Source organism: Zingiber officinale, chromosome 3B (assembly GCF_018446385.1).
Source record: "Zingiber officinale cultivar Zhangliang chromosome 3B, Zo_v1.1, whole genome shotgun sequence".
NCBI classification, from domain to species: domain Eukaryota; kingdom Viridiplantae; phylum Streptophyta; class Magnoliopsida; order Zingiberales; family Zingiberaceae; genus Zingiber; species Zingiber officinale.
In genome coordinates, this window is record NC_055991.1 from 119,441,313 (window position 1) to 119,466,836 (window position 25,524).

Sequence of the window (25,524 nt, forward strand, 5' to 3'; positions counted from 1 at the left end):
ATTCATACAGCCTTCAAATACCGTAAGATGATTGTAGCTATCTATAAGGTACAGATATGAAGTAAATATAACAATCATGCAGTTCTTGATAGTTGCAAAGTTCAGAAGCAATCTGATACCTGAATGGTTGCTAAATCCAGATTCATGCAATGAACTGTTTTGTCAAAAAGAAAGGGCAATGCATTTCGACACCCAATTCTTGAGTAAACAAGAATATCGTGGAACAAACTGTTTGGTTCATCAAATTTACCTTGAAGTGAGTAGGCAGTCACATGTGTTAGTGCCTCCTGCAACATGGAAATCATTTGGAATTTCGGCGATATATACTTAAATTACCAGTTGTTATTTGCGAACAGAGAAAATACAGGAAAATGTTCTGCACGTCAAAGCCTTCTACATAACAGAAACAAAGGTTATCTTCTACATGACGGAGACAAAAAGTTAGTAGTCGGTAACATCTATAGAACATAAATGTAAATAAGCCATAATGTAAGAGCTTCCTGATGTCCTAACAGATGAGTGCAAAGAGAAAGAAAAGTACGGTGGCTTCGAATGAACTAACAAATCTCTCCATCTTCTCCAACTTCTCCGTCTTCTAGTTCTTCGTGACTACCATTTCTCCGTGATCCATCTCTATCTTTTCTATGCCTCTTGTGTCGATTTTCAGTGTCAGAATCTGTAGCATGGGAATGCTGCAAAACACCAAGTTAGTAATTGTGCAGCAGTAATATTTATCCAAATAAATAATTAAATTAAATGCTATGATACCTTGTGAGATTTCTTTCGATCACTGCTGTGCCTCTTGGACTTCCTGTGCTCGTCTTCCTCATCCTTACCCGAGCTTATTTCATCAGCATGACTGTGATGGTGTTTCCGGTGTTTCCTTTCTTTCTCCTTGTCCCTTTTTCGATCCTTTGAGCCATAGTCATCCACCAAATCAGCATCATCGCTCTCAGCTTCATCTTTTCTAGTCCGATCCTTCCCCTTCTGTTTAGCACGCTCCCTCTCTTTTTCCTTCTCTTTCTCCTTCCGTCGCTCTTCTCTTTCCTTCTCTTTTTTCAGCTGTAATGTCATATCCAGATGTGAATGGATAGATACTCAGGGGTCATATGGCAACCCTCCAAAAAAAAACTCACAGTGTCCATTGCTTATAATTATTGAATGATCAATAAACTCATAAACATATAGGTTGGAAGCAAATTTCAGTAGATAAAATCGTTAATGGAAAAAAGAATTGCCACCTTTTCTTCTTCTCTCTTGCGGTCTTTTTCTTTCAATTTTTCCTTCAACTGAGCAATGTAGGCCTCAAAAAGCTCTCTTGCAAAATTGTCATCATCTATCGACCTTAGCACAAGAAGCAACAAATATCAATGGTAAGAAGATCAAAGTATGTTAGGCAGCAACAATGAATTCAGCAATAAATACCAATACTCCTGGCTGTCTAAAAATAGTAATTTGCTTTCCTCCCAATTTGAGTGGGCAGTTAATTCCTTCAACGAAACAAGAAAAACAAGATTTAACCAGATCGTATATTGAAACACTATGCAGTAGTGAAATCAAATGCCCGCAGTACATTATGGGCTAGGTGAGTGAATGAGTACCTTGATTGAGTATAACAGATCAGAAAAACTGTCTGCAAGACGTTGGCGCTTTTTAGCCTCTTTCTCCTCTTTTTCCTGAAGCCTTTCCAATAGTTCATCGAATGCTAGCTACAGATAAACGACAGAAGATTAATATACACAATAATAAGTCAGCCAAAGATGGCTTTTGGGAAGAAAAGAGATGCTCCAAGCAAGGTTCAAAATCTTGAGCTGTGCTAGAATCTCAATCTGTTTCGGAACCATACTAATGTTCCAAAATATGGTGCCAATGGTGAATTAGAAATGAAAGGATAAACATGTGAAGAAAAAATAAAAGGAGAGACATTCAAATCCTTAAATTCAAACTTTGTATTAGCATAAGATACAAAAACAAGGACATTTTTTAATTCATTTTAACATGTAACATGTCAAGGGGTGTAGAATGGAGTTTTGATAATTTATTGAAATAATACATTTTGATCGTGCCACTTTGCATGATAGTAGATTCCAAACCATGGCCCCAAGAATAGTTGATGGAGCAAACAATACATATCAATAGATTAAATATTCGAAAACCAAACATCAATAAATTCCAAATATATGGACTATTCTACTTACCTCATGATAAAATGCTTGTTTGATAATGTTATACTCCACATTCGGCATATTAAAGACACATAAAATAATAAGACAGATAAATCACATGATTAGGATGTGACGAAAAAAAAAAAGGTTTACCTTCAAGTTTATCTCAGGTATTCCTTTCAAACTACCAATACCTGCCACAGCAGTCTTGAATTGCTCAAATGTCCATGATGAAGCCAAAGTAATCTGTATGGAGTACATAGCATAAGGGACCTGCACGTCTGATAAATTTATGTAGAATCAAAAAAAAAAAAATGATTACTTTTCCAATCTTCACTGCATCTTTGATTTGGGACCTGTCCTCAAGGTACTGCAAGATAAAGTAATGAATCAATAACTTTAAGCTACGGCTCCCTTCTTGAGTCTTGACAATTAAGTAAATGTTTGGAGAATGGGATAAAACAGTCAAACAAATTAGTTCAATACGAAGCAATAAGTATACAGTATAGAGACATAATGCTTCTATTTCTTTCCATTTGGCTAGTTTCATATTCATTATTCCAGCACAAAAGATTAAAATGTGGCACAGAAAAGACAAAAAAAGATTTACAGACAGAATATGATAGTTTAGCAAGACACAGGTGTGGTTCAAGAAGGCATGGAGTAAACTATCATTTCAGGCGCCACAAACCAATCCAGCTAAATCCAAGATGGAAAAAACCTAGAGACAAATCATTGCCGGCACTTCTCCAACTCATAGCACATTGGGGCATTGTCAGAATCACAAACAGAAGCAGCATAAGTAACCACCACCTCCAATGTTTTTTAGGCAGCATACAAAATGTGGCAAACATGAGGCTTCCTCTAGATCCAGATGAAAGACGTAAAGAGACGAAAGAGCATGTGGGAAAGCAAGACACAGCGATCAAGGTTTTCTTGATCTAAGTATTACCTTAAATCTTAGAGAGAAGATACAGATGTAGTTTAAGGTACAGGAAATAGCATCCTCAGCGACTCCATACTAACTTGACAAAAGTGCCAATCAACTGCAATACTACGTGTAATACTGATGTTTTATTAATTATTCAGAATAGACAAAGAGGAACCCCTTGTGAACCAGCATTGAGGCAATATCAAATATATTGGTCAAACAAAGGTCTGATACTCAGGTTAGGTGTTGGTAGATACTCAGATTTTATTATACAGCCTGATACTCAATTCTTCTGCCTATCCTAGACTAGTCCCGATTGCTGCCCACTGAACAACCAAAACTCCAAGAGAAAACAAAGCTTGGTTCTTGATACTTCGCCAGTTTATTCACAAACCAATCTCACAGAAATAAAGGGACAATACGGCACTATAAGAATTTGCAAGAGAAATATGATTGACCAACTAGACTAATTTGTCAACTATATTCACAGAGTGCTAGTAAGTACAAAAATAGTTCTAAAATTACTCGATCCCCATAGGAAATGAGAAGAAAAAAAGGTAGAGGAAAACGAAACCTGTTTTTCAAGTTCCTCTACAACATCTTCAAACAAATCTTTAGCTGTTGAGCCTGATGAATTTGATGCTACAGCCAAGTAAGGTGCCAAATCTTTGACCTGCAAGGAAGTGCCAATTTAAATACAAAGTGCAAAAGTACATGTATAGGAATTTAAGAATGTGAACCCAATGCAGAAACACAAATTACATGCGAAAAATAGTCACGCCATTGAGTTTTAGCTGTAAGAACACCAGAAGCAACATGGTCTTCCATAAGCTTGCGAAATTCATCACGGTTTTTGCGCTCTGCTCGTCGAATTTGTTCCTATAAGTCAATGTGACCAAGAAAAATTACATTGAATGAGTCAGGAAAAGAATAATTTATAAATATAAGACCAACCTTTTGTATTTTCCTCTTTTCCTCCTCTTCTTTCTCCAGATCACGTACATACTCCTATTTAATATGGCAGCAGTCAGCAAAAATACTTCTATATGAATGAAAAATAACAAATGACCTGAAAAATTTCTAATCGATCAATCTTCTCAAGTCGATAGCATCTTTCATCACCCTCGAGACGATCTTGAACTTTTCTCCATTGACTATTTGCCTGAAGGAAAGCAAGTTAAAACAATACTGTGGTATTCCTTATGGTACAATGATGTTGATACTAAGTAGTTAGAATACCTTAATGAAGTCACAAGAATCAAGAAACTCTCTGTATTCCATAATGTTTCTTTTATGATCATCAGCAGCTTTTGTTCTTTCCTGAAAAATCCATCCAACACAATTAATTTGAAGAACTATTATTTTACTATTAAACTGTTCTTTGAACACAATGAGGGAATTAACAGTATTAACATAACATGATCATCAAGAAAGTTAACGGAGAAAAAATCTGAAAAAATTAAGGACAAGGATCTACCTATTTACAGAAAACAGTATTTATTTGGCATAGAAGTTATTCAATTCAAAGTCATGGCATAAATCCCAACTCATTGCTGCTACGCATAATAATGCAGCCAATACAATTTTGGAAAGAGCAAATGTGGCCAACAAAAGTCAAGTGAACCATATCTTAACATGCAAAAAAATGACAATACTGATGGAATAAAATCGATGATAATTTTTCCATTTTGTAATTGCATAGCTTTGTAGAATCATTGGTTCTACAAAGGTACTAGAAAAACACAATCTCCATCGTCATAAATCCAAGAGTAAACATGCAACTGTATCCATCATCAGTAGTCAATAGTTCTAACTCAAACTTACTAATATGGAGTGAAAAATGGTCCCAGAAAAGAGGCAATTGCATTTGTAGGTCAAGTTATCCTTTAGGAAATAATGATGCAAATGTAATAGCAGCTGGCACGTTCAGACACTCAAACAAGGTGGTATACTTTGTCATTAATTAGTTGCTACATCAGTGGCTAACCAGGAAGCATTGAAGTTCAGTAAGAAAAACTTGAAAGTGCATTATAACCCATGATGCCAACAACTTAACAGAAGATTAACCTAATAATGTATGGATTCAAATATAAATATAGCACTCTTCTTGAGGATGCAAATGATCGGAAACAAAAGACAACAAATCTAGCCATGCTGCTGGTTTTCTTTTGTGAATGTTGTTGTTGGAGCTTGGAAGTGGATTTCCTTTTCATGACATCATATGGTAGATTGATGGGCTCTTATGAGGCTTCTTGTGCTATGGAGAGCTGTTATCTTGTAGTGCTTAAATCTCAAGATATTAGTGCCCAGTTGGGTTTCTCCATTCCATATGGGCAGAGTTGTGGCATCTTGTCAATATGTTTACTGATGACAATTACCATAGGAGTTGTGATATCTTGGCACTTGGCAGTGTACGAATCCTGTTCATGTGTTTGATGATCTACGTTGTAGTATGTCAAAATCACAGTAGTTGGTGCATTCTGAAATTATGTTTGGTTCATAAAATTTGAGCAGGCCAGATTCTTTTTGGAACAGGTTATACTGGATCAGTTTGACTTAAATGGGATTTTGTATTTATAATGGATTTGGATATATGTGATGGCTTTCCTAGCTTTCCATTAGCTTAGGACTGGAGCAGAAACAGAAAATTCTATTTGAAGCTCATGTTGGGTGTACATTGCATTCTAGTTTATTAGAACTGCAAGGGTTTTGGCGGTTCTTGAAAATCGAAAGGTATTTGAACTTTTAAAAGAATTTTTAGATTATAATACTTGCTATAGTTGCTAGTTCTTATGTATTGTGATGGAGAACAGGTGAATTCTGAAACACCATGGGACATAGGATAAAAGGTTAGAATTTTTGCAGCAGTGCAGGCTTCCTACATGTTTTTTGAATGCAGAGGTATGCATACAGCACAGAATAGGCAAAGCAGAGCTTCATTTGGAGAGGCATGGAGTGGGCAATACCTTTTCTGGAAACAGTGTAACCAGTGAAGAGTGGCTGGGTTCTAACGATATCAATTACTGCACATCTGGTCTCAGTTTATTGTTCCTTTTGCATATTTGAGCAATGTCTAATTATCTCTAGGTTTCATTCATCATTGTAGAGTTTCACTGGAAGGGCAGTAAACAAATCACTATCTGCAAAAGGGAATTATAACTTGAACACGAACTTTTTGGTTTAATAAAATATATTCCTCACTTGCCAATTGGTAAAACAAAAATAATAGCTTCCCAAGCAGGTAGAAACTGAATCAAGATTGAAACTGGAGAATGATTCATTTTAACTAATAGAACCAAGCATCTGAAAAATAAGAAAAAGGATTATGAATAAATAAGAATATAAAATTTCAAATTTTCAACCTTTTTTTGTAGCTCGGTAATGTAGCTTTCAAAAAGATCTTCACGTTCTCTTGGCCGTTCAACAGCACAAAATCGTTCATCATCCTCAAACTTAATTATTGCTTTACTGCACAGATGGGATCGACTTATAAGTGGATTTTATAAGAGATTTGAAAAAGATGGAAGATATATATAGAACTAGAGATTTAAACTCTAGTGCAGAAACCTTTCAACCTAAAATTTATCTAATAGCACCTCTAATAATACCACAACATAAAAAGTCATCAAACCTCCATCTAGTCGATGATGTAAGGTCTTTGCATTCCTGCACACAACAGTATAAATCAAATCATTAAAGGCAAAAAGATCATCAACCTTGTTGGTAGAATAATGACACATACCTCTAACATCTTAACAAAATCCTCCCGTGATTTCTTTTGCTTAATGCGCCTTTCCTCTGTCTCCTGTTTTTTTCTTTGACCAAGGTACTGTCAAACATAGTAATTTTAATGAACAAGGAAATTGATAGCAAAGTAGTTTCATAAGATATAGAACATATACACAGACAACTAGAACATTTTAGCTGCTGAAAATCAATTCATCAGTTCACCTCATTAAATGCTTGTTTCCTTTCTCCAAGTGTTCTCAAAGAACCATATCTTTTATCATTTATGATGACCCTCATTGCCTAAGAAAATTCAAACTAATGATATTAAATGGAAAACAAATAAATAAAATGCAAAAGACTCCACTAAAACATATCAATTTTTCCCTTCAAAATATGCAAAAGATGACACACCTGCTCCCAAGTCCAATCAGACTGAACATTGGCAGATTCAAGTAAAGCTTTAAAAGCATTTTTTGCCTCCTAAAGAAAGAATGTGTTACACTTGAACCCCAACAAAAGAAGCATCCAACCGCAAAGATGAGTATCTTACCAACTTATTAGCATAAGCTTGTTCATCAAATGCTTTATCGTCAGATGACCTAACATTGTCTTTACCAACAAGAGGTGTGGGTTCTTTGGGTTCCTAAAAATATTCATGAGATTAACAAAAACATTACAGTTTATGCATTTATAAAAGTGAATAGGCGGATAAGGCAAGAGCACTCAAAAATGGCATTCAACATAAGGATGGCAGGTCATATAGAAAAAATAAAAAGATAAACCACATGTTAACCTGCTGTGTGATGCAGAATGAATAGAAACTACACTGAAGTGTGGCACTTATTGAACTAATGGACCAAACATATTAATTGCTCCATTACAGGAATCAAGCAAGAAAAACAGCAGCCAATCTTGGCTAAAAATTTGGCCGACAAATTTCAAAAGATCTAAAAGATGGGGTTCAAAAGAAAGATAAGATCCACAGCCAACTGAATAGTTGGGAGTAGCACAGTGATGCGTGAAGAGCTTCAAAGCAATGAAGTAATGAGGTAGAAAAAACGAATAGGAAGTCAAAAAATATAAATTTGATTAGTCCATATAAATTAGTTTATACCACAAACTTCTTTGAAAAGCATGTTGAAGATTCTCAGATAAATTGCCAGCTTAGCCACAACAAAAGGTTCAACTATATTCAGTTATTCCTACTGAAATTTTGAATACCTCCTGATTAATTCAACAACGAAATTCTTCTCACTATTCAGCCTTCATACAAACACTACATTCAAACCTGTCTTACATTCCACTGTTTCACCAAACCTACCCAGACCTTCTCCATCCTCATAATCATCCAGCAACTACAAGCTTTACAAAGCAAGTAGACTGAATGAATGTTTATAAAAAATCAATTTTAAGCTTTAGTTGGTAGAAGTCTTTGGAGCACAAAGGGAAACCAACTGTAATTTCATTTGTTCTATTATCCATTATCCAAGCCCATATATGAAAAATCTTAATCAAAGTATATTGTAGCAAGGTTTTGTCATACCTCCTGTTCCTGAAATGTTTCACCATGAACACCCAAGGTATTTGTGAGGGATGAGTTGTTGTCTTGATTGCTCCTAAAACATACAATTCCATAATATAAATATGGGCATCAGTACAATAAAATAAAACTTAAAAAGTGAAGAAAAGAAAACACTTCATCCTGAACACACAATGTTCCATACTTGATCTCAGTGGCTGTAGAATCCACGACAACAGAAGTATGTTCAGCAGTTGCAGACGAATGAACTAGATCAGGAGCTGAATTTGCAGGATAGTGAAGATTTGGTAGATCAGCTTCGTTTTCTTTTCCTACAGAAGAGCTAGAATTGATTCCCATAGATGTTTCTGCACCACTAGATGATTCCATCAAAGAGGGGTTTATGCTTGAAGTAGATACCACCTCTGTTACAGTGGGCAGAGAAGTGCTCATGGAAGAGGTTTCGGTAGAAGGAATAGTCGAAGCAACAGATGGAGCAGGTGTCCCTATTTCTACTGGTAGTAGCTGAGTTGCTGTTTTTTCTGATTGATCCCGAGCTAGCTAAAATAGGAATAGATTATTTAGAGGAAAAATAGAAAGAGAGTAAGTTTAAAGCCAAAAAATAACTTTAAACAAAAAAACAAGATAAAACCTTGAGTTCATCAGGCATTGTCCATTTTGATTGCTTTGTGACTTTGTTATAGTAGTATCTACATCACATAAGAAGCAAGAAAAATTATACATTTTCCAAACAACACAAGATGCAACTTAAAAAAATTACATTGACACAGATATACTAAGCTACAAAAAGAACACTGATATAATTACACACTTTCGACCATCTGCAGCAGTGAATTCCTTCCAGTCAGTTGATGCATCAGCCCTCTGCCAAAATGAATGTTAGAAATATTAACAAAACTAATTTCAAGTAAATAGGAAAAAAGACAAACCAACACTAGCAAGGTGACGAGTTACTGAAGGATATATGACTTAATTTAATCCAAAAAAAGTGTGCATGGAGCATAACTATAAATAGAAGTCAACAAATATTCTCTCTTAGTCATAAAACATTGTTTTATCAGGTGATCTGAACCACAGCCCACCCAATTTAATCAGATGACTAAAAAGTGGTGTCAAATTTACAAGAAAGAATTAGAACTATTTATCTCTAGATACATGTAGAACCTTAAAATTATTTACTTTAGTTTATCAGGTAAACCTCCACCAGTTCACCTTACTATTTTGGTAGCATGTAGGTATTATTTTTGACTGATTTTTCTTATTGGACAATAAATAAGGTTGATTATGAAAGATGATATTTTTATAGCTTATCTGCTACAGTAGTGGACTGCAAAAGTTCAGACCTTAAAATTTCCAGCTTTTTATTTTTTTTCTTATTTTGTTAAGCAATAACATGGAAACACCAGGGTCTTACTGGCTATCGAAAACATGGACATAGAAGGTCAAACATATTAGGTAGAATGATAAGGGGTGCTATTAAGTGCACCTTCAATTTGACATGTAGACGTGCACGCTCAAGTGACTTTCTTGTGCCTACGCAAACTCATCTGCCTTAATTACTAAAAGGCACATAGGGTGAGGCTAGCACCTAGTCATGCCTCTTTAAAAGGCCTCTCTGCCTGCAGACATGAACCCAAGATCAGGTGAAGTCATGGAATGGAATAGCTTGATATGCATGGATGTGCTGAGGTCATTCACTACACGCTTCCCTTTGCTGCCAACAATGCAGATTTATGGTACTTGATCCATGGTAAAGGTGACAAGATAGCTTTGCTGCATTCAAAAAGTGGCAGAAGGGAAATTGCAACAACAACTGGTGTTCCTATTCTACTGTGGAATAATATGGATGGTCTGGCACGAAAAAGTTGAAGAGGCACAACAAGGAGAAAAGGAATAAGCGGAAGAAAGGTAGCAGATCAGCGTAACATAGTTGATCCATAATGCCTGTTGGCACAGATCGACACCAAATGTATCTTTCTCCAATCAAGCAGTGCAACTGGCATCAGATGAAGACCCTAAACATTACCAATAGTCTTTTTATTTTATTCAAAAGCAAATTGCTCCATGCACAAAGTGGTATGTACCTAGTCTATTACCGACAAAATGGTTTCAGTTTAAATATAAAATAGTGAAGAGAAAAATATTGCTTTGTAGAATATAAGACACAACCAAGCTGGCATGCATATTATCATTTATTGGACAAATAGGCCAATTAGTTTCATGCATAATAAATACCATGCTACAGCAGCAGAGCACATCAGCAATGTTTCAATTTTTTAATAGAGTTGGATGGAAAGAGATACTACATTCAGAGTAAGTAAAAATGATATGGGTTAACATGTTAACACGAAAAGGAAAATGCACTCACTGTCGTCATTATGGACAATGAGATATTCGTTGCAAATTGTATCAAGAAATGATGAAGCCACTGCCTTTATGAAAATCACCGTAACAGACAGAAACATGGTGTCTTGTTAGCAGAAACATAAGAGCATGTTATCATACACAAAAATATTGCCTTTTGCCTCTACTTTCATAGTATGGACCCCGAGTTTGCAATAGCTCAATCAGGATCGTATAACATGAATGTGGAGGTATATCTCCAAAGAAAGACATGACATCCAATCAGTTCCGTACATATTCAAGAATAAAGTATCAGCTTTGGCTATTAGCCAACGCCTAGAATATATTACTGCAGCCTTGACATGAACATGCAGACAAGATATATAGGCCATGACAGAAAATTGATTGCCAAGTAGATTATCTATATCAAGGATTTCCATTTAGAAAAGTATACCAAAAGGAAGCCCGTTGGTTATTAATTGCTAAGATAAGATTCCCCAAAAGTGTTGATAGTTGAACCTACAAGGTTTATACAGCTGGACAAGTCACTTGAAATTCCAAAACTTCAAGTTAACAAGACAAAGCCAACCTAATGTACACAATAGAAAATAAAAGACAACTAAACATTATAACAAACTAATTACAACAAAAACCAAAATAATAAAGAAGGTTACAAACCAAAGACTCTGAAATTGAATCCAAAAGGACAATAAAACAAGGATAACTATTAACTAAGTATAAAAGCTTATGTAAAAGGCAGTTGCAACTTAATTGAAATTTTTGTAATTGTGCCTCAAAGGCTACACCATTTGATAAGCTGAGAAATTTCAGAAAACTCATTTTCTGGCTAACATAATGAAGGAACACATGGCAGACTAAAACAGTCATAGCATATGTACATGCACATCTAATCAGCAGCAAGGTAGCTCAGATAAGCGACAAGAATGAGAGAAAAAAATATCTAAATTAGGATATCAAGAAATAAAGATTGCAAAACAGTTAAAATAGAGTGTAGAACAATACTTCAGCATTTAATGATAGCTAAAACGATCTCACCGCCAGAAATATGGATGTTGAAAATACATTCCAAAGTTGCAAATAAAATAACTTTTATAATAGGTTCATGAAACAGGTAGTACAGAAAACAAACAACCCAGGAAACCATACCTCTTGAGAAAAATAAAATAATTCACCTGTGAATAAACTTAAAACTAATTAGATTAAAATGTTATGGCACATTGGATTTGCAACAATCATATCTAAGAGTAGTGATTTAATTAAGAGAAAGCAACAAAACAACAGATTACCAGATTCTAAATGCACTAGAAACACAAGAAATCAGGCTGAACCACAATATTCACATCTCAATGGTTGTAAACAAACACATTAGGTCATGGTTGATTTCTGCCTTCTACATAAATCACCCTTCTATATATTACACCAACTCAAGCATTAGACTGAAAAGAAGGCCCTTGACAAAATAAAAATAAATAGCAATGATTGCCTGCCTTGAGAAAAGTGAAACCTCGCCTTCATAATGACCATATAGAGCAGTTGTTTTTTGCTCCAGACGTGCCAAAAGACATCTACAAACCAGTAGAACATGCAAAGAAACAGAGGATACAAATAAAAAAAAAAATTATATAACACTGTTGTTACAAATGTCAAGATTCATGAAACGAACTGTAGTGAAAACCAACCACTGGAATGATATATATGAACGTTCTTCAGAAATACTACAAAGTGACATTTACTCAATCGACTCACCTCAACAGGAGTCATTAATTCATGCGGCTTCTCCCAGACAGATTGTTTGGTCTTCTTATTGTAATAATACCTAAACAACCAGTTTGTAGAAAATTAGAACCAAAAAAAAATATTAACGCCCAGCAGCTAAGATGAATCAATTTTAGCGACACTGAAGAGCTAGTTAAAAGGTCCAAGAAGGCTAAAAATCTCCATTCTTCAAAATGCATTTTATATTAGAATCCTTAATAGATTTAGGAACTTACACCTAAAACATGCAATACCTATACAAGGACATAGGTCCAGGTTAATGCCTAAAAAAAGTTCCCTCATCAGAGTACATCAATAAACAAAAAAAAAGACTTTCAGCTCCAAACTAGGACAGATAAGGAGAATCTCAAAGCCTCATATAAGAATCAAGGAATCTCCATCACCTGAGGCACTTTTTGAGACAAGGGGGAATGGTAAGATTCCTACCCACAAAATTAGCAATGACTTGACAAGTCCCTAGGTCTGAGTCAAGACATGCCCCTATCACCAACTAATATGTGATATGGATAAATATGATAAAAGCAAATAGCACTACATAATTATTGATAGTGAATTACAATATGACCCACAACTCTAGTGATTTGAGTAACATCAACCTATCTAAGAAGCTCAAACCGTATTATAAAAAAAAAGCCAATTTATAAAATTAAAGGCAACTCTGCCTCAAGATCAAGGTAGACTAAGCTTCATTGATAGCTTGACTTAATAAAAAATGAAAACAAAAGATGTCGGACAGAGTACGAATAGGCCGTCACAAGCAAATAATGAAGATTCTATTATAGGATGGAAGGTAAAAACTTGAACACATAACCTCCAAATGTTAATGCACTGACTGATTGATGACCACTTATCCAAAAGCTTAAGCTAAGAAAGTTCTCAAATTTACGGATTTGTTGCTAGTAACATCTGGTGACTAACATCACCTATTAGACCATTACTAGATACTGACAGATATTCAATGCAGAGATGCCAAAGTAATAAATTACAAAACCATTCACTACATACCTTCTACCATCTGGAGATGTGTGTTCATGCCAATCCGAAGAATTATGGTCGTTAGAGCTAGGTTGCAAACTTTGTGCCTACATTTTCAAGGGAAAAAAGACCAAGGTAAAGAACAATATTTGTTGCCTAATTAAGCAACGAAGAGAGTAATATTTTATCATCTATACAAAAAAGCATAGAAATTTCTCACTTGAGGTGCTACGACAGTAGCTGAAGGTTGATGTACGGTCTGAACAATAGGCGTAACAGGAGTAATGCTGACAGGTCCAGGCCAGGCTTGTGCTACTGAAGGGGCGGGAATTTGCATCTGTGATGCAGGTTGGTACTGTGATGATGAAATGACATTGTTTGGGGCTTGGCCATAAGATGTCACAAACTGCAATAATCCAACATCAGAATTAAAACATAAACAACAAATTGGTGAAACTCAATCAAGATTGAAAATAAACAGCAAATATTTATAGCTTATGTCAACAACATAAAGAAACTACCGTGTACGATGAAGAGTGATGCATTCCCATACTAGGAAAACTAGGTAAATTGCCAGGCACTTGAGCATTTGGTTGTGATGGTAGAGGTCCAGATGCGATAGGTCGGTTCGCTTGAAAATATGGCAATGGAATCGCTTGTGATGATGGTGGCATTTGACCTGGCTGGCCTGACATTGGAGGCATATACAGTGTTGATTGAGGAAAATGGGGCATTTGAGTTTGGCCATTAGGTATGGCAACATTTGGTCCAGGCATTCCTTGTCCAACAGGCCGGAATTGCTGAGAAGGCACAAATTGATTTGTCTGTGGAGGAACTAGTGGTGTAAACTGCATTATTCACAAAATTGAAAATACTGAGTCAATAAATAAAAAAGAAGCAAAAGAGTAAATGCAAGCAAGATGCATTTACCTGCATAGGCATAGGCAGAGCAAAGTTTTGAGGTGGGCCAGCAGACCCCAGAACTGCAGGCCTAGGAGGCTTTGGAAACCAAATATAGTGTATTACTTCCATGAAACAATCACATAAAGAAATAGAAACTAGATGAAATGAATAATTTCACTTACAGAAAACAATACCACAGCTACAAAGCATACAAAAGAGGTAATGTATAAGAGTAATATAAGCGAGCAAATCATTTATGACGAAGCACCTACCAGAGTCCCAGAGGCTTGTGGGTTGCTGGCCATTCTCCAGGTTGATTTGAGTGGAAATAAGGAATGAACAGCTGCAAATCCAAGTCGGCCTAGAATATGAATTTCCACAGTTAAAATGATCAGAAAAACAAAAATAACCTGGAAGACAGATGCAAATTTCAATGCCAAAACATCATTATTGTTTTGGATTTAATGTGACTTTGATTCATTTAGATTTCTGTAATTTGGTTTTAGAGAGTACTAGTTTCTTAGGGAAAGTCATTTCTAGCAAAAGGGAGGGAATGTCTTTCCTTCACTAGAATAAAAATTTAAGCTACTCTGCAGGATCCTTTCCGAAAATTTCAAGCACAACTCCGATCCAGATAGAGTTGCGAAGATTTCAGAGGCATCCATTTTTGAGAAGTCAATCTACCCATGCCTACTATCCCTCTAAGCATGTATATGAAAAGCTAGCAAAAAGCCCGTGGGAAACTCTGATAGTAGTATAATTGTATAGTTTGGTAATTTTTTTTATCACCGTGAAGTTTCTCAGGGAAAGTCATTTCTAGCAAAAGAGAGGGAATGGCTTTCCTTGAGTAAAATAAACACTTAAACTACTTGGTAGAGCACTTTCCAAATATGCAAAGTATTTCACAAAGCTAGCAAAAAAAACAGCAGGAGACTATGATAAAGTATTGTTGTAGGGTTTTGTAGTCATTCATGTAAGTTGTTATATCAGCGTGAACTTTCATCAACTGTCTGGTCTTCTTGTGCTTCTACATTGTATGTCTTCATTACATTATCTTGACCATCTTCAAGTTCAAAATGTTAGGAGATTCCTAGTGAAATCTTTGAGCCTTCATTGCATAAAAATCCTAATAAAACAACGAATATAGCAACAAGCCATAGTATACCAAAATTTTAGGAATGGATATATAGACTTCTTCATGCTATTGAGTTTTACACAATGTAAACTTCTTTGTCAAGCTAAGGCCACCAAGGTTTAAAATTTTGACCCGTGCCGAGGATTCGATCTCAGACCGAAACGATACGGTTTCGGTATCGTATCGTGTCGTGCCAATACAGTTTTGGTATTTTTTTTATTTATCTATAGTAATTATAAGATAAATATGTTTATTGTGTATATAAAAATAAGTTGTATATTGATTTATTACAAGTTCTCAATTATTGAATAATTTAATATTGTTAGAAAAAAATAATTAAAAATAGTTTTATTTAAATAGAATTGATATATCAATAATTCAAATTAAAATGGAAGTATCTATAATAATAAGTATATAAATTAATACAAGATATTACTTTATATTAATAATAATTATATAAATTAACTATTTATTCATTTAATTAATTATTAATTAAATAATATATATTTTAAATAGTAAAAAATATAAAGTAAAAAATTAAACAAATTATCAGAATATAAATATAATTTATTAGAATTTTTTAAAAAATTTTAAAAATTTAAATGAAATTTAAAATAATAAAAAATATATTAGAATATAAATAAGAATTATTATATATTTTAAAAAAAATTTAAATGAAATTTAAAATATTATTTTTTCAGAATATTAATTAATAAAATTTATTTAATTTATTTTAATTTTAAATATATTTTTTATATATTTTATTAGGATAATTTAATTAAGATTTATAAAAACCTCTTCGAAATATCACACATCCTCCCTGGGAATTATTTAAATTAATTAAATAAAATAAATAATTATTAAAAAAGAAAAAAATCGCGTACGTACGCGAGATCGCGCCCGCGATGATCGCGAGTGATCGCGCGGGGGGCGTCCGGCGGCGCTGGAAGGGTCGACGAAAGCTTCCAGCGACCCTGCCGGGCGCTTTCGGCGCCGCATAAGGCGTCGCGCCCGACGCCTTCAGTGCCGAAGCGTCGCGGGACGCCGCTGGAGGCGTCCCACGTCTCCTCCGGCGCCGACGGAGGCGTCCCGCGTCTCCTCCGGCGCCGACGGAGGCGTCTCGCATCTCCTCCGACGCCGACAGAGGCGTCCCGCGTCTCCTCCGGCGCCGCCGAGACGGGGATGCCTCCGGTGCCGGTTTCAGCGACATGGCGGAACGGTAAAAACCATTCGTGCCAGGCGGCACGGAACGGCATTTCAAACCTTGAAGGCCACACAAATATATCTTTGGACTTTCTGAAATCCCATTCCTAAGTCTAGTTTCTTCATAATGCCATCCATTGTCATTTAACATTGCTTGTTAGTAAATGATGTTGGACCCTCTTAGGAGTGAAAAATTACAAACGAATTTCTGAGCCTATGCATGATTGAGAAACTATTGACAAAAAGCAATCATCCTCAATTTTTCTCCCATTGGCGTTCCTCTTGTCTAAAACAACAAATATTGCCAAAATACAGAAAACTAGTATGCAACAAAAAAAAAAAAGCCAAATAACCTTGAGCTTCCTACGCTTAGTGTCTTTTCATAATACCAAAATGAAAGGACCACGTCAAACCAAATCTCTATTAGTTGTTATGATGGTATTCTCCTTCAAATGCCTTTGGCCAAATGGTTTATCTCCTGCAAACTTATGAAAAAGGAAAATGGAAACAACAAGCAGTAAATGTAAAACTTTTACAACACCATAGATACATTAGTGCGGCAATAAAAAAATTGCTATCAATATTCTTTAATTCCTTGCATAGCTAAGTAGAGCCAACAAATTACTAACCCAACATTCTTTGCCAAATATATAAGTCATCATACTCCATCCTAACACAGTGGCAAAGGGAGGAATTTAAAAACGTTACTTGATCAATCATGTCGACTAAGTGAAACATTAAACCTTTTAAGAATACAAATCTCCTTCCTAAAAAAACCCACCTTTTACGCTTTACTACTGAGAATTCAACTGATCAAATACAAAAACGAGACATTTCACACGAAACAATGACCGATTAGGAAAAGGTAGAAACCGCACACTAAATGGGTAGAATAAACTACAACGACTGTGCTCTCATATAACAGAATATGATTTTCGTCACCGCTAGATAAACCTCAGCGAATGGATGTAGGGTTCCGGAGATGAAGAAAAAGCACACGAAAAGGAGACAAATGGAGGAAAATTTACCTGTTCCCGGCGGGTCGAACGGGCGGAGCCGGCGGCAACCGAGAGCCTTTATTCCGTCTCCGATTCGCCCACGCCGTCGGAGGAGGAGAAGGGGGTTTGCGGAGTTAGGTTTGTGCGAGAGACGGAAAGGAAATATCAAAGTTTACGATATTCCAATTAATTTAGCTCGAGTGGCCCAACAGAGCCATCTTGGGCCGGCCTATATTCTTGATCTGGATTATATTAATTATGTATTAATTGTATCAAAATAATGTATTATGTTTGTGGTTATTTCAATATAAAACTATTTAAAATAGCATAAAGATAAATAATTTATATATTATTCTGAATATTCAAAATGTGTATATTTTCTCATTCTTGTCTCAAAATTAAACCGAACTAACATTTTAACTATGTCTAACCTTTTCAAATTGCCACCTAAAGTATTTATTTATTAAAAAAAATAACATGTTTGATAAAAATTGAGGGCACTTTGATGTTAATTAGAGTATCTGAAAAGTAATGAATTTTATTTTTTAATGCTTATTTTGGTAATTAGGGATAAAAGGGTTACATTTCATCATTCTATACAATTTTAAAAAATGATTAAATATTTATTGCTAAACTATGACTAAGTTTTCGTTTCCATTTTTTCTTTTTTCTGATTTTATAAAGGTCTCGAGCGATAAGTAGTCTCAAATACAACGAGAACTTTGTAAATGACAAAACAGAGTGAAGATAGTGCGGATCAATAGTATGGATAGAAGTGAAGGAGTGACCTTTGGCAATGGTACATTAAGACCATCTCCAACTCTCAAATCTATTTTGATGTATTTTCAACATAAATTTGGTATCGTTTGAGTATCAAAATTTTTTCCAACTCCAACCAATACACATCATTTCTTACATTAAAAGTAATATTATTTAAAATATTGTATTTTTCCATCTTATAATTTATTATTCAATATACATATTAATTTGTTAAATCTTTTTATTACGATAAAAATTACTATTAAAATTAATAATTTTATTGTACATAATAACTAATTTTTATGATATTATGTTTTAACTTACAAGAAATTAAAAATTAGTATTTTTGTAATTTTGTTAGAAATAATTTAATAAACATACTAATATTTAAATAAATTACCAATATTATAAATTTTAATATATTTATAATATGAGTAATATAACAAATATTTTAAATATTACTTATTTAAGTTAATAATTAATATAAATTTATAATATATAAAATTTACATAATAAATTCAATTAAATTAAATAATATTAATTTATACTATTTAAAAGTATACTATTTAAAAGTATTTTAAATATAAATTTAATATTATAATATATTATATTTAAAATAAATCGTACTTGCACCATTTTTGTGCAAGTGAACAGTGGAACACCAAGATGGTGCTGCACTGTTCACTTGCACCATTTTGATTTAAATTTTAGGGTCTTCATTAAAAAAGACCTATTAACCTGTTTACATCAAAATAATATAAAAAGATATCATCGATTGGAGATGATCTAACAGTCTCTTTATTTTAGATGTATTTTTTTAATAAACAATTAACTTAAGAAAATTGAATTGATCTCTTTCTAATTTATCAGAAAGATTGAATTAAAGAATAATGACATAATATCATAATTATAACTTTGTCATTTTTTCTTATCATTCTTAACAACTCCATCAAGGAGTTATCATAATAGATTTCAGATTCAAACGGTGGGATTTATTCTGTATTGGGTCCTCTCACCTAGAAGATCGCTCTATTAACTCCGGTGATTTACTCTCTTCAAATATGTTTGAGACGGGCTTCAACTTCTTTTTTTTGCTTTTTTTTTTTTTTTTTTGCAACATGATAAGGACACTCTGAAAATGATGGATGGATCCACTCCTCACTGTTCCCCCCACCCAATTGAGGGTAAACAGTCTTAGAATTAGCTATGATTACACGATATTTGAATCGAGCAAACGGCAAACCGAACACTCTCCTATCGATTACTCCGATGAACAGCAGCTGATTGGGAGTCCATAGAGGATTCTGTGTATTGTATTTGGAGCAACTTTTTTTTTCATCCAAATTTAATGAAATGAATAAGAGAAACACACAATGGATTAAAAACAACACGTTAGATAGTATAATTCTCCTCGCCAAATGTTCTAGACGAAAATGTACTTTCATAATCCAAAGATTTCATTTGGATGCATGGTCAGATAGTTAACCTACACGTTCCTACTTTCTAGGATTGTAGCTCGGCATAAAGATGGCAATCACAATGAAGCTTGATGTCTCCTTGAGATGTAAACTTGAAGTATAAGGTTTATCACTTTTATACACATTTTCTAATAATTCTAGCAGAATTTCAACCATTACTGAAACATCCATCTCCACTTAATAACAAAAAAACTCTGGCACTAACCACGGCAAAATTCAACAGTTCAATAGGAACGAGGGTTAGACAGGGTAAGAATCCAACCTCAAGAAGACACAAGCCAGCCAAGAGGAAGACTCCACTTGAAATCAAAAGGCAACCAATCATGGCAAAATTTGATAGTTCAATGAACACACAAGCTCAGCGAGAGCATGGATCCTACCTCCAGATCACCAATTTAGCACAACAAGCACCTCAGTATCAAATATTTCAAAGTAGCATAAATCATAAATAATGCGATTGTAAATCCATCCAGAGTTTTAAGGTAACAATGTCACCGACACAAAATTCAAAATAACAAGTAGAACAAACCCTTCCTGATGTAACTGAAAAAGATCTAAATGACACGGAAGATTTAGTTCATCCTTCTGATGAGTTCATTGATGTAATCTTCACGGTTTCCTGCATCGCCTCCTTCAACATAGTGGTTCCTCTTCTTCTTCAGGCCACCCAAGGGTGCCTTCAACTTGAAAGGCCACAGAAAGTTGTTGGCCTGCCTGAAGTGCGGTCCGACAGTCATGATCTCGTGGACAAGATCTTCAATGCATAAGATGTTACATTTTCCCAAGCCCTACGAGCAAAGTAATCTCCATCATTATCGACATCTGTCCATTGTTTGGATGCTATGGGAGACTATAACACTAGTAATACTTAGATCTCTTAAATCACTTGTAGTTGTTACATTAACTAGAAATAAGAAATTAAGTCACAACATGAAACAATCTTAGATTATCATATTATCAGATGGCATACCTGCTCAATCACTGAATTGTCAGTAAAAGGAATTCTCTGCTTGTTCAGCTTCCCATACCCTCTCTTGTAGATCAACTCCCTCACACTCTTCAAATTGGGATACCTAAACCATTAAAATACAACTCAACACGACAATTGCACATTCAGAACTACAATATATAAGAGAATAGCTTCAAAAATCGAGAAGAAAAAGAATATTCCATACCCATAGGTCACATAAGGCTCAACTCTTCGCAACATGTTGATTGTAGCCTTGTTGACTTTCAAAAACACACCATTGAATATCTACAAGAGTTTATAATCACATCAACTTCCAATCAACTCTGAGATCATGTTTTATCATGAACGTACCTGTCTCAGACGAAGAAGCTGCAAGATCTTTCGGGTCTTTGGGTGCATCGCATTTATACTTTTTAAATCAATTGAAAGCAGATAATTGATATGTTAACTCTTAAATTCCAGCGTAATGCATCTTATTGAACAAAAAATGCTCAGACTACGAAATGGCGTACCCTCGAATGCGAATGATGAACAGAAGCTTCGGCTCAGGGCTGACGTAAAACCCTCCCTTCAACCTGGCTTCTCTCTTCAAGCGGATCAGGTCCTTCTCCTACCGAACAAAGAAAAATTGAGATAAGAATCTTATCTTAACATCAAAGATAGAGAATAGCACACATCAATTACCTGGGTTTCATATTCCTTGGAGTACTGCTGAGCTCTAGCAGAGATCAACTTCCGATTCTCCCGAGACTTCTTCTTCTTCGCGACAAGCTCCTGCTTCTTGGCGAGCGCCCACTGCTCCTCCCTCTTTCTTTTCTTCAAAACCGACTCCGGGATCACCTTTTTCGCCTCCTCCGTCGACATCCTCCTCGCTCTGGCGAAACCACACGTCGTAACAATCAACACCGAAATTTTAACAAATTTTAACAGTGAATTGAGATCGCTGGAAAAACAGACACCGGAAAAAGGGAGGCTTACCTTTGCGATCTCTCCGGTTACGAAGGCTATGAGGCTGAGAAGCGGCGTTGAAGCCGGCCATCGAGGCCCTTTATAGGGAACTTTTTGGTTCGGTTCTAGGGTTTGCGGAGGCGCCATGGACCCATCCGACGGCCGAAGGTGGAGGAGAGCTTTTACAGGTTAATATGAACCATTAGATTAGTTCGAACAATGTCACTGTATGGGCTTGTTAGGCCTTAGACTGTATGGGCTTGTTAGGCCTTAAACTGTAACGGCCTCTTGGGCCTTGGTCGGGGTAGAGTGGGCCAACCATAAATGGAAGGAACATGATCCGTTGAGTCGATTTAAGCCGTCCGATTCCACTGATCGCTTCATCCGACGTTCCACGCTCGCCTCCTCCTCATTTTCCCCTTCAGCGCGCCCTCATTCGCGGGCCGATCGAGCTTGACCGGGTTGATGGCGGTGGTGGCCGGAGTCTACTGTCTGTGGCGGCCGCGGCTGTTGTGCTCGAGGTGGTTACCTCCCCGCGCCTCCTCCTACTACTCCGCCTCCGATTTGGTGAAGCAAACCGTTTCCTCCCACGACATCGTCATCTTTTCCAAGACCTATTGCCCGTAACACAGATCTCTCTTTCTCTCCCTTCGTCCTCTCATTTCCCTTTGTGTTGGATTCTTCGTAAGGATCTAATGAGATTACTTCTTCGTAGTGTTGACGTATTGAACCTTTTTGATATTGATCTGCTTATTGATCGCGAGAAATTGTGATCTTGTTGTGTTTGTTCCTGCGGGTTTAAATCTGGATTTTCTTCACTTTTTTCTGTTTTTCCTGCGAATCTGTGTTGGTGAATTCTCCGGAAAAAAGAAGAGTTTTTTACGGTTCTGTCACTTTCTTTAGAAGTTTTAGCTTAGAACCATGTTCATGATCGTAGGAGTTCTTCTAGTACTTGTTTGCAATCTGATTCAGAGGTGGGTTTTACCAAATTGCTCGTTTTTCTCCTGGAACTTGGTTGGAAGCTATTTGATAATGTGCCTTGTGATGAACTATTGATTCTTTCTTATATCACACTGTTTTTGTTTAGATTTCTCATCCAGTTTCAAAAGTTTGTAGTTAATCATTAGATAGATTTTTCATACACATGGAAAACCTTTTTCTACAATATGTGGATTGACACTAGTCAAATTTTGTGTTCTAGTTAACTAAGAGTCAATTATGCCATTTACGAATGGTTTTCTTTATTGCACGACGAGCCCGATAGATTTTTTTCATATACATAGACAACATGTTTCTATTATATGTTGATCGGCAGTGATCAACTTGTGTGTTCCAGTTAAGTAAGAGTCAACTGTGCCATTTACAAATTATTTTCTTTACTACATGAAGCACTTGATAGATTTGTTCATATTCATGAACAATATTTTTCTATTGGATGTGGATCGACAGTGATCAATTTATGTGTTCTAGTTAACAAAGAGTCAATTGTGCCATTTACAAATAATTTTCTTTACCACATGAAGTGCTTGGTAGATTTATTTTATATATGTAGACCATAATTTTTTACTATATATGGATCAATAGTGGTCAATTTGTGTTTTCTAGTTAACTAAGAATCATATGAATGGTTTTCTGTATGAAGCTCTTGATAGATTTTTTTTTACATACATGGCAATCATTTTCTACTATATGTGGATCGACAATGGTCAGTTTTTGTTTTCTAGTTAACTTAGAGTCAATTGTGCCATTACGAATGGGTTTCCTCACTACATGAGCACTTGATAAATTTTTTCATATGGATAGACAAGTGGCCAATTTATGTGTTCTAGTTAATTAAAGTTAATAGTACCATTTCCAAAATGGTCTTCTATTACATTAACTCGATAAATTTTTTCATATGAATAGGCCACAGTTCTCTACCATATGTAGATTGACAGTGCTCAATTTATGCATAAGTTTAACCAAGAGTCAATTGTGCCGTCTATGAATGGTTTTCTTTACTCCATCAATCACTCTTTGTTGGCAGAATGAACTTGTATGGGTCAGTTTGATTTAGACTCAATTGACCCATTTACTAATGATTTTCTTTGCTCCAGGAGGCACTCCATTGATTTTTCGTGTACATACACAACTTTGTCTACTATATGTGCAATGGCAATGATGAATTTGTATGTGCGAGTTTAACTAAGAGTTAATTATGTCAAATGCTTTTATTTACTCCATGAAGCATAGACACTTGGTCCACTATATGCGCATCGGCAATGTTAAATATATATGTGTCGGTCTACTAATGTGTTTCTAAATGAAACACTGATTGATTCTTATTGTACATAGAAAACTTATTTCGTACTACATGCATTAGAAAAATCCTTATAAATGTCACTGATTGGCAGATATTGTGGGACTGCAAAAGATGTTTTTAAAGAACTGAAACAAGAACCGCATGTTTTGGAGCTGGATGATAGAGGTTTGTTAGCTGCAATAGTTCTTCCTTGCAAATCGAACTGTTCACTGAGTGTTAGAGTTCCTATTATAGATTCCCGAAACAACAAAATCATGAAAAAAAGGAATGCTTTTATCATCTATTCTCTAGTTGGGCTAGGCAATTTGTTTGAGTGTTTCATGCTCAAGTGGAGTTATTTTGTGTCAATCAAATGATGCATACAAAATGGGTAATAACTCACCAACATTCAACTTCTATGCCAAACTTTCATAACAATCGATTTATATGACAAATTTCTAGAAGTATGTATTGCTTTATGTAACTCCACTATATTCTTGTTGCGTCCCATGACTTTTGTTATTATCTCTATAATTCTTGCTGTTCAAATGCTCAATATTTTTGTGGTGTTACAGCCTTTGTCAATATATTAATAAATATAAAAGAAGTAAATAGTGCGTATGAATAGTCTATAAAGATATTAATATGCTTTAATTGCATCCAATATAGCATTATGCTTCATCTTGCTTAATGCAACCTAGCTAGTGAATACATCTATGAAATCTACACTCAAACTGAAGATGCACAACTCGTAATTGGGGAGGCCTTGACGATATTCATGACTTATTTTTACCAGCATTGAGTTGTTTATCAATTTGTTCTTTTCCTTTATTTTGATGTAGATGACGGACCAGACATTCAAGATGCATTGTCTCAGCTAGTAGGGAGGAATACAGTCCCTCAAGTGTTTATTCATGGAGAACATTTGGGTGGATGTGATGGTACCAGCAACCAACATTTGCATTCTTCTTCTTTCCAGAAAATTATCAAAATTAATCTTATTAATCTCGGTTTACATGCATTACAGATACCATAGAAGCATATGAAAACGGGAGGCTTCTAACTCTTCTTGGTATCAACTCAAAAGGTGTTCCTTGAATGATTCATACTGAACACCTTTACTTAAGTTTGGTGTGGTAGTGGTACTATAAGACTACCTAATATATTGCAAGATGTGGAATCCTTCGTTATCTACTTCACCCTAAACAAAAATTAATTGAAGCATTACGCCATTTTGTGCTTGTTTCATCTGAAACTTGGATCTTGATGGTAAAATTGGATATGCTGAGACAGTATTTTGAATGATTATCATCGCAGAAAAGTTGGCAAAGATGTTCAGCCATCTAGGACTGATGAATGATGGATCAGG

General features: G+C 35.3%; 3 protein-coding genes and 1 long non-coding RNA gene across 6 annotated transcripts; 1 reads left to right on the plus strand and 3 right to left on the minus strand.

Annotated features, from left to right (window-relative positions):
- Positions 1-322: 322 nt before the first annotated feature.
- On the minus strand, positions 323-17,878 carry LOC121967443 (pre-mRNA-processing protein 40A-like). 3 transcript variants are annotated; one of them, XM_042517679.1, is made up of 30 exons: positions 17,750-17,878; positions 17,075-17,199; positions 14,656-14,744; positions 14,411-14,479; positions 14,002-14,328; positions 13,701-13,886; positions 13,511-13,587; positions 12,476-12,545; positions 9,177-9,229; positions 8,997-9,054; positions 8,550-8,905; positions 8,369-8,441; positions 7,376-7,468; positions 7,237-7,305; positions 7,048-7,125; positions 6,839-6,925; positions 6,728-6,762; positions 6,459-6,564; positions 4,336-4,416; positions 4,166-4,258; positions 4,051-4,104; positions 3,859-3,975; positions 3,671-3,769; positions 2,488-2,535; positions 2,319-2,411; positions 1,602-1,709; positions 1,426-1,490; positions 1,242-1,344; positions 769-1,062; positions 323-692 (listed from the first exon to the last, which is right to left on the minus strand). In XM_042517679.1, exons 3-30 carry the CDS (start codon positions 14,686-14,688, stop codon positions 558-560), a joined length of 3,060 nt encoding a protein of 1,019 aa, XP_042373613.1. In that variant the 5' UTR covers positions 14,689-14,744; positions 17,075-17,199; positions 17,750-17,878; the 3' UTR covers positions 323-557. The 3 variants fall into 3 exon arrangements, with proteins under 3 accessions (XP_042373613.1, XP_042373612.1, XP_042373614.1); XM_042517678.1 differs by having other exon boundaries at positions 17,075-17,206; positions 17,750-17,877; XM_042517680.1 differs by lacking the exon at positions 17,075-17,199 and having other exon boundaries at positions 17,750-17,873.
- On the minus strand, positions 6,062-6,452 carry LOC121967445. The gene is made up of 2 exons (XR_006107766.1): positions 6,298-6,452; positions 6,062-6,209 (listed from the first exon to the last, which is right to left on the minus strand). It is a non-coding gene; the product is annotated as an uncharacterized LOC121967445 (long non-coding RNA).
- Positions 17,879-20,379: 2,501 nt separating the features above from the next.
- On the minus strand, positions 20,380-22,034 carry LOC121967444 (60S ribosomal protein L7-4-like). Its single transcript, XM_042517682.1, has 7 exons — positions 21,905-22,034; positions 21,611-21,800; positions 21,439-21,536; positions 21,278-21,335; positions 21,132-21,211; positions 20,927-21,029; positions 20,380-20,744 (listed from the first exon to the last, which is right to left on the minus strand). Exons 2-7 carry the CDS (start codon positions 21,788-21,790, stop codon positions 20,529-20,531), a joined length of 735 nt encoding a protein of 244 aa, XP_042373616.1. The 5' UTR covers positions 21,791-21,800; positions 21,905-22,034; the 3' UTR covers positions 20,380-20,528.
- Positions 22,035-22,281: 247 nt separating this feature from the next.
- LOC121967447 (glutaredoxin-C8-like) lies at positions 22,282-25,410 on the plus strand. The gene is made up of 4 exons (XM_042517684.1): positions 22,282-22,497; positions 24,268-24,341; positions 24,998-25,096; positions 25,183-25,410. The coding sequence occupies exons 1-4, from the start codon at positions 22,340-22,342 to the stop codon at positions 25,251-25,253; spliced, it is 402 nt and encodes a 133-aa protein (XP_042373618.1). The 5' UTR covers positions 22,282-22,339; the 3' UTR covers positions 25,254-25,410.
- Positions 25,411-25,524: the final 114 nt, after the last annotated feature.

What these genes read in the sequence shown, in the direction of transcription:
- LOC121967443 (XM_042517679.1), bottom strand. Translation starts at nt 14,688, where the DNA reads ATGGCCAGCAACCCACAAGCCTCTGGGACTCTG. An exon ending in AATTAATGACTCCTGTTGAG is followed by an intron (nt 9,230 to 12,475) that starts GTGAGTCGATTG and finishes TCATTTTGGCAG; the next exon opens with AGGGCTGATGCATCAACTGA. An exon ending in ACTGCTGCAGATGGTCGAAA is followed by an intron (nt 9,055 to 9,176) that starts GTGTGTAATTAT and finishes TATGTGATGTAG; the next exon opens with ATACTACTATAACAAAGTCA.
- LOC121967447 (XM_042517684.1), top strand. Translation starts at nt 22,340, where the DNA reads ATGGCGGTGGTGGCCGGAGTCTACTGTCTGTGGCGGCCGCGGCTGTTG. An exon ending in TTTGGAGCTGGATGATAGAG is followed by an intron (nt 24,342 to 24,997) that starts GTTTGTTAGCTG and finishes ATTTTGATGTAG; the next exon opens with ATGACGGACCAGACATTCAA. An exon ending in ACATTTGGGTGGATGTGATG is followed by an intron (nt 25,097 to 25,182) that starts GTACCAGCAACC and finishes CATGCATTACAG; the next exon opens with ATACCATAGAAGCATATGAA.
- LOC121967444 (XM_042517682.1), bottom strand. Translation starts at nt 21,790, where the DNA reads ATGTCGACGGAGGAGGCGAAAAAGGTGATCCCGGAGTCGGTTTTGAAG. An exon ending in TTCATCATTCGCATTCGAGG is followed by an intron (nt 21,336 to 21,438) that starts GTACGCCATTTC and finishes TGATTTAAAAAG; the next exon opens with TATAAATGCGATGCACCCAA. An exon ending in AGCTTCTTCGTCTGAGACAG is followed by an intron (nt 21,212 to 21,277) that starts GTACGTTCATGA and finishes AAACTCTTGTAG; the next exon opens with ATATTCAATGGTGTGTTTTT.